General features: G+C 44.6%; 1 protein-coding gene across 1 annotated transcript in view; it reads right to left on the reverse strand.

The window, feature by feature from the left end:
• PMP22 (peripheral myelin protein 22) overlaps positions 1-8,446 on the reverse strand; it is a 34,727-nt gene that overhangs the window by 25,708 nt on the left and 573 nt on the right. Inside the window, exons 2-3 of the mRNA XM_019542733.1 lie at positions 7,161-7,261; positions 6,052-6,151 (exon numbers count right to left, since the gene is read on the reverse strand). Coding sequence (XP_019398278.1) covers positions 6,052-6,151; positions 7,161-7,238 — 178 coding nt within the window. The 5' untranslated portion in view covers positions 7,239-7,261. The remainder of the gene's footprint in view (positions 1-6,051; positions 6,152-7,160; positions 7,262-8,446) is intronic.

Consider the following 8,446-nt stretch of genomic DNA (forward strand, 5'->3'; position numbering starts at 1 on the left):
AAACTTCTGTTCCAGACCCCTTCCTCGTTCAAGTTAAATCACAATCCGCCAGCATGTTTCACAGCCCTGGGATGGGCTGTGCTGTCTGCTCCAGCAGAGAAGGGTTGAGTTGGGGGTTGGGTGGAAGGCAGGGACTGGAGTTTGGGGCCAGGGAGGGGGTTAAACACCCCTTTCCCTGCTCAAACTTACTGCTGGCTGAGACTGTGGACTACAAATCCCAGAGGCACCTGGAAGCAGCCTCTGCTTGTGTCTGGAAGCAGAAAGAGGAAGTAATGAGCGACCCTACAGAGTCCTGCTGCTGTGAGTCTGGACTGAAAATTCCAGAGACCTCAGGAGCAGCAGGAAAAGGAAGTGAACACACAGCCCATGTTGGCTACATGCCAGAGCTGTGCCGTAGCGCTCCCTGACTTCTGGCCTGAGCTACTGCAGGCATGTGGCTGCATTTCCTGAATCAGAAGTAAATGTGTGTCCAGTTGTTTCTTAGTTTAATCTCTGTATCTTAGACTAACTTGCAAAGACTGAATCGATTCAGCCTCAGGCTTTTTGACTGTCTGGACTTTCAGTGAAGAGAACTCAGTTCTCTTCACAGATCTGTGGCTGTGACTTTGATTGTGCCAACCAGTTCTTTCCAAGGGAATATTTTCCATAGCAAGGGCTGAATTTTCAAAGCAGATAAGGGCCAGATGTTTAAGTATTCGTCATCCACAACTGGGATTAGATTTTCAAACAAGTTCAGCTCTCATTCAGACATGTGAGTAAAGGCCACATTTCCAAATGTTCCACCATCGCCTATTGTGCCACAAGTGGCCTGGCTACCAGATATCAGTTCTTTTTACAGTTCTTATCGGTTTCAAATCCATGTAAAGATCACAGGACCAAGCTCATTTGATTTGAAGCCATGCAGTTAATTTCTAGGTGCCTCAGTTTCCCCATCTATAAAATGCAGGAGCCTGGGATATGTTAATGTCAATCATCAGCTGATGTAAGGTTCTGAAATCTATGAATGAACAATGGTATGAAGCTGATCCCAAGCCCAATAAAATCTATAGCAAAACTCCCATTGACTTCACTGGTACAGGATCAGACCTTCTCTAATTATTGCCAGTTATTCTGAATGGTGAGGGCAGCTATGCTTAAGCAACTTGGATTTAAAAAGAGAGAGGGAAATGTGGCAAATTACTACTCCACAATATGGACTCAACCACTGCTGATGGACCGGAGGAAAATCATCTCTGCTTAGAGTTCTGCCAAATTCTTCAATGGGAATTTCTTAGTTACTCAAGGGCAGAATCTGGCACTCCCCTATGACATGCTGAGTAGTGTTTCTGGCACAGGCAAACACAAAATGATTTTTCCTTAGGCTTTTCAGAATGCAGCATAATGTGCATGTATAAACAGATTTGAATGAGTTGCTTCTGGTCTCTTGTGTAACATAATTTGGGGGGGGGATTTTTTTGAAAAAAAGCAAGTGGTGTACAGCCAATGGAGCACAGGATGGAAATAACAGAGATGTTCAAAAACTGGAAATTTATTGGGGGAAATCAGAATGTGATTCATCACCCACAAAATAAATGGCATTTATAACCTCCCCCATCATTCATGGGGGGAAATATAATCTGGCACTTCGAGTTCCAGCCAATTATACTTCCTTGCTCTGCCACAGACTTCCTGTGGGGTCCTGGGTAACTCGGTTAGCCCCTCTGTGCCTCAGTTTAGCATCTATAAAATGGAGAGAATGACACTTCCCTAACAACACTAGAGCATTATGAGAATAAATGCATTGAGTTATGATAACAGCAATGGGGCCAAGTAGTAGCTATCTACTACCTCAGATAGCTAGTATCATAGAATATTTTAGTTTTCTATTTTTAACACGACTAGTCTCAGAGAGTAAAAGGCATAATTTAGATTGCTGTCTCTTTGCAACAGGGGCTGCCTTTGTGATACATTTTTATACAGTACACATAGTCCATTGCTGGAGCTGTCACGAACTACTACCCTCAAGCAGCAACACCATACTAATTAATGCAAAGTACCAATCTTGCAAAGATGGACTGATACAAACCAATCCATCGGCCCAAACCCAGTTCTAGTCACTGGACTTGACCTGGGAATAGGGCCAGCATGGATGGCAAGATTAGGGTTTTCATTTAAACCAATTCAAGGAAAGAAACAGGAAACAAGGATGGAGGGTTAAGTTTTTACATGAATTTCCCTGGCTTAAGTTGTTTTGAGGAAATACATTTTCAAAGCAGCTCATGACTGGAACAGATGGGCATAAACAAGAAAAGTACTGTTGCATATGTCTGTGTCTTGCAATTCAAAATTTCAACTGGCAGGGCAATTTTTTAGCTAGCCAATCTTGGCTAGATCCCTTTGGTGATAAAAATAGGATCCAAAAGGATCACGGTCTACCAGCCTCATATTGGCTCAGAAGTGCAATTTATTCCAATATCACCCTGGAATGCATTTAGATCTGATTACAAGTTCCCCCTTTAAAATTTTTGCTAGTCTTGTATTTACAATACTCCTTGCATTGCCTAATAGGAAACACCTAGGATAGTGCAAACACTAAGGTAAAACTATTTAGTTACCCAAAGGAGCAGAACATTTTTAAGGGTGACTATTTTACAGCATGACTTCTACAAAAAGACCCCCAATATTCAGGGTACAATTACCACAGACCTTATTTTAACCTCAAGTACAGCAGTTTTTGAGCATGCATGAGTGAATCTGAACCAACCTGCCTACGCTGCATATAGCAGGATAAGACAAATGCTGATTTAGGACATAGCTACAGTAATCTGTGATGCTGGAACAAATTCCAGCCAGTTTCCACGTCTGGTCTGATTTGATGCCACTAGGTGTCACTGGAGGGCTACCAAGGCCCATACATGCACACGCACATGCACGTACGCACGCGCACATGCACACTACTACGTAAAGCATTTCAATCCCCCAGAAATATGAGCCTTATCCTGAGATGAGAAACATACCATGGCTTTTAGCACAGTTAAAATTAGAGGTAGGGCCAGCTCCACCATTTCTCCCTCAAGATGGGGTACCCACAAGTATTTCATTACTAGCAGACTGGCTGGTTTTGAGCGTTTTAATCTAATCTCCAGAAAACCCTGACTAGCAATACATCAGATGCTTGCTTCACTGAACAGCTGAGTGTGATAAGAGCTTGCTGAACTACACAAGGCTTCCAGTCCTCGCATGCCCCACCCACAAAAGCTCTCGTTTTTCACGCGGCAAATGCTCCCCACTCTGCTACTCAGTCCGCTTCATTATTATGTTTCATCTATTTGCTGAATATTAACATCCTTTCCCCCATTTTGGTGCTTGAGGGATTCTGCTCTCCATGACACTGGTACAGATCAGCTGCAACTCCATTGAATTCAATAGGGTTACACTGAGTACAGCTGATCTGAGATGCAAGTCCAGATGAGTTTCTAGAGCCAGTAATAATCAGACACTTTTACATCAATAATAATACCTAGTTCTTGCATGTGTCTTGACATCAGTAGATCTCAAAGCACTTAAAAAAGCAGGAGTATATCATAAGCGCTATTTTGCAGAGGGATAACTGAGGCACAGAGAGAGGCTGTCGCTGCTCAAAGTCACTTCGCAGAACTGTGGCAAAACTCACATTTCCCAAGTCCCACTCCAGTATTTCTTGCTACAACACACTGTGCCTCCCATGCTGAAGCAGTTCTGCAGCCACAGTCCAGTATCAGTATCCCCTTACCTGCATACCACGTGCCACACTGGCTGACTGAAGTGGAAGCACCCATAGCTAGCTCTGGATTTGTATTCCTGCCTATGGACCTTGTCCTCCTAAAGATCTCAATCTGATCTCCCGGACATCATTTGTTTCACTGCCTGAACACCTATGACTCCATTAGGTTTACCCCTGATCCACACAGGTGTAAATTGAGGGTGGGACCAGGTACATACTTCATGTGCAAGGGGGAGGGGCGGGCTGTGCTTTGAAAACTCTGGTTCTTAACTCTGAGCCACTGATTCTTACTAAGAACTGCACTCCCACCTGTTTCAGCAAGGGCGCGTATTAAAAACTGATGGCAGGTTATAACTACCTGAAGCCATTTAAACAACTTACTTGCTGAGCTCCTCCTGACAGATACAAGCATATCTAAAAGTAAAATCTAGCCCTGTACAGAAATCATCCAGTACCCTTTAACCAGTGTACAAGCTGCCTTTTAGCCAACGTACAAGTTCCAGAGATAACCAGCCATTTAAGGATAAGTACCATAACCTGGGTTACTCTGACTCAGACTTCAAGTGAGCCCTTGAGAAAGCATTTTAACTAAGCCGTCCTGGCTGTTTGTTACTGAAGAGAGGAAGAGACAATTTTTGAAAACTGAATTCTCACAAGAAATCAATGCAAAGTTATGTTGCCTAAAGGGAGCTCGAGAAAATTCAGGGATGCAGGTTTGGGTAGCAACAGCATATGCGTAACTGTGATGGAGCTGGGGAAATCTGCAGAGCTCAACTTCCCTCGAACTTCTACCACACCAGAGGGCTAGGCACCAGTCCACAATACTAATTAGCACCATGAACTTTGGTTGTGGGACCCTCCTAGAGTAACCTAACCACAGGCAGAAGGAAATGTTTATACACACACACACACACACACACACGCTGTTGCATACAGTATGTGTGTATATATATATATATATATATGTGTGTGTGTGTGTGTATATATGTGCCCTGGTTGCCTAGCAGCACAGAGGCGGGCAATATCTAAGATTTGGGCCTGATTGCTACCTGCTATCTCAAGTATATAGTGGACATCCTCTGTAGAGAAAGTGTGATTCTAGGTCTTCAAAACACTTCTACTGCTTCAGCAAACAGATGGCATGCCTAGAATAATTACCATACAGTTTTCCTAGCAGTAGCATCCGGGACAGGAGGCCCCCTCCACAGGCTGCCCGTGCTTGTTTATCTAGGTACTACCTCCTGAATACAATTGCAAGGCACAAGTTGCAAAGAGGTCAGATCAGGTCATCCCCAACTACTGCTGAGTGCACTGTCAACATACCACAAGTACTAGCAAATGGGCAGGACCTGACCCCCTGCCCCGCTTTTCTCCAGCTAGCAATCCACTAAGCTATCATCCACAGGGACACAGCTACCAAGGGCAGGCCAAATTCGAGATCTTCTGCCTAAACTTACAGCAAATCTAGTGATCTCTATGGTATTGCTGTAGACTGACATTGACGTACCAGACAGCAGCACCCTGATACCACCCTGATTCACATCTGAACACAGAATCTGATAATAGCAGTTTAACAGGGATGGGATGGGATGGGATAGGATAGGTTAGGATGGGATGGGGTGGGAGAGCAGCTAGGGCCCTAGGTGCTGATAAGGTGGGGTGGTAAAAATGGCACCACTGCCCCACTGCTGGCAGCCTGTCAGCAGCCATTGGCCTGTGTACCACCACTGCCCAGGCTGCAGAAGTGTCTAGTTATGCCTCTGCTCCTCCACTGCTTGTGAAATCATTTATTTCAGTCCAAAGTGAGGGCAAGGTAAGTGTAAGGTGCTGGGAAGGCAATACAGAAGTGTTTTTCACTGTTTGGTAGGACAGCACAAGGTTCAGCACAGCAGTGAATGAAGCCCTTTTTTCTGGCATGGAATGAAATGTTACCCAGACAGGAGTCCAGCAAAACAGACGAGGCACGCGCAGTCTGGTTAAAAGTAGGAGCTGTGCAGGAAAACCACAAATATCACAGGGGACTTATATTTTTATAAATCCTCGCCCCTTTTTTTTCCAGCCCTGTCTATAACGTATGGTATAATTCTCCCACCTTTCCTCAAACAGACAGCTCCACAGACAGAGCAGAGTGACTGGGGATGGGCAAAATGGCAAAACCAGCCCCCTTGCTGCCTGCCTTGCAGAGAGAAACCCCAGAGACTGTTTTGTCATATGTTGCTTTCCAGCAGTTTGAAAGAAGAAGGAAAAGAGAAAAATCACTCTGACTTTTGAAGAAACAGACAAGACACAGAAGATATCCGAGTCCTCACCGTTTGTGGATGACGTTTGGCACTGGAAGGCACTTGGGACGTGGAGAGAGCTGCAGTTCTGCCACAGGTCTGCCGTGTGCCCGTTACCAACAAGCCATTGCTGAAAAAGAGACACGCGGCACTGTGAGAGGTGGTGGCAGAGCGGGGTAGCGAAGGGAGAGCAGCATTTAAGGCTAAACAATAAGGAAAAACTTGTGCTGCTTTCATGAAAGAGTCGGCAAAGCAGAGCATGTTAATTCTTGTTTTCTTAGGATTCAGACAGAGAAATAAGAAACCAAATACCCCAGGCCATAAATTTGCATAGACACACACACGCACACAAACATTCATGCCCACATACTCATTCCTATTCTTTTTTTTTTTTTTATTTACAGAGAATTGAGAAAGAAACTTCTCAACTTTGTCCTTTAGCTGCTTTGGACTCTTCTGCATAAAAATGGATTTTCTTTATTCTCTTTAAACTTTTGCCAAGTCTGTCAGGGGAAAAGTGCTTTACATCTCTCTAATGTTCAGCTCTTTGGATGGCTGAATTAATAACTTGAATTATTTTGCATGACTTCCAACTCATTTGAGATGATTTGGTAAGTATTTTTTTTGGCTGAGGAAAAAAAAAAGAGGGTCCTTTGAAAACCAGTCTGAATTGATTAGCTCAGCAGATTTTCTGCATTTAAAAAACCCATATCTGCCTATGTTACATGCGCTAATTCCTTTCAGACCCTGCATTAATTGGGAACTGGTTCTGAAGAGGTCCCGAGCACCCTAAGTCTGCTGGGACTGACCCTGCATGTGAACTACATATATAAATCTTAAGCCTTAAAACTATAATGAATGTTGATCTCCTTTAGTATATGGTAACAACCTACCAGGCACCAAGAAGAATGACTTTATGTGTAGCATGCCAAGATTATTTGGTAACTTGCTGCTAAAAAGAGAACTCTAATCCAAAATTAAAGGCTTCTACTGAAAGCTGATACCGGCAGGAGAAAAAGTGCCCTGGTCTCATCTGCCTATATCCCAGGCCCCTGAGTCTCCACGAATATTAATGACATTCCCATTCCCCCATGCAAATAAAGATCACCAGCAGAGAGGAAAATAAAGTTCATACTTACGCTAACAATTGTTGAAACAAAAAGCAGCACCAGTACTGCAACATGAAGCACAATGATTCCCAACAACAAAAGGAGCATTTTGGCCGTAGTCTTGGAAAGATCTGAAGGGAAAGAAAAATACTTTTAAATGACAGCAGTCAGTCCTTGCAGTCAGTCCTCCGCATTTGTATGTGTGCGCTGTATGGGCTGGGACAAGCATACTGTTAACACAGGGTGTGTCTACTGCAGGGATAGCTGCACGGGCAGGCGGCAGGGGGCGCCGAATCAACAGAGAATAACCCAAGGGTCTCAAGTTTAATGGAGCTAAGCACTTTTTATTAAATATATTTCTTCATGGGCAGAACATCTGTTTTGAGAAACAAATGCAGTTCTGGAGGAAGAAATATGGGGCGATTGTTTAAAGCTCTAACTGGATTTAAAAAGTGGAAGTGAAAAGCTAAACTGGTTTTAAAGAAATCAAGTCACTGCAGGCTTTTAAACAAACGCTGAAATCCTAAAAAGTGCAGACCGAACTTTAAGAAAAATTAGACCAACCGGGGCTTGGAAAAGGGCAGCAAATGTATTGGTGGGGGGGAGGGGGAGGAGAAGTCTGTGTGGACCACAATAAAATGGCCGATGGCTTTATAGCAATGCTGTTCTGCATCAAGGAAATTCCAGCCTCTATCTTATTTTCCTTCCCTCCTTCCATATTTTAAGTGTTACCGTCTAGGACTTGGTGGCTCAACATACATGGAGAAATGCAAACTCCATTAATTTCCTCAAAGTTTCCATTTAGCTCAGCCTATCCTTGGAAGCGGCCAGGAGACAAAAATAGTTTTAAAACCCCCAATTTTCATGGTGTACTGGTGTCAAAAAAATAAATAAAAACAAAAGGCCAGGTTTCAAGCCCAACAAAAGCTAGATTTGAGAGATGGAAAAAACCCACCAACCAGCCCCTGGAGCAAACCTTTGCAGCTCTTCTGGCTCTGCTAGCGGGAGCAGGACGAGACACAGTTATTCCACAAAGCCACTACTCCCCAGTTAGGAGCCAACATTTGGAGCCAGCAGCCGTCCTGCGATCTCGTCCCAACCCCGCCTGTCCCATGGCTGCAGTTTCATGTCTGTGCTTCTGACCCTGCTGGACAGGGCTGAGATGCACCCAGGGGCCTGCTGCGCCCCTGCTCCTTCCCAGCTCAGAGGCTCCCGGGACCCTCCGTGCCAGCCCCCAGGCTGCCCCTCAGGGCAGAGCCTGGCTCCCAGCCTGCCGGCCCCCAGGCTGCCCTCAGGGCAGAGCCCGGTGCCCCCCC

Source organism: Crocodylus porosus, unplaced genomic scaffold (assembly GCF_001723895.1).
Source record: "Crocodylus porosus isolate Cpor-Errol unplaced genomic scaffold, CroPor_comp1, whole genome shotgun sequence".
In the NCBI taxonomy this organism is placed as follows: Eukaryota; Metazoa; Chordata; order Crocodylia; family Crocodylidae; genus Crocodylus; species Crocodylus porosus.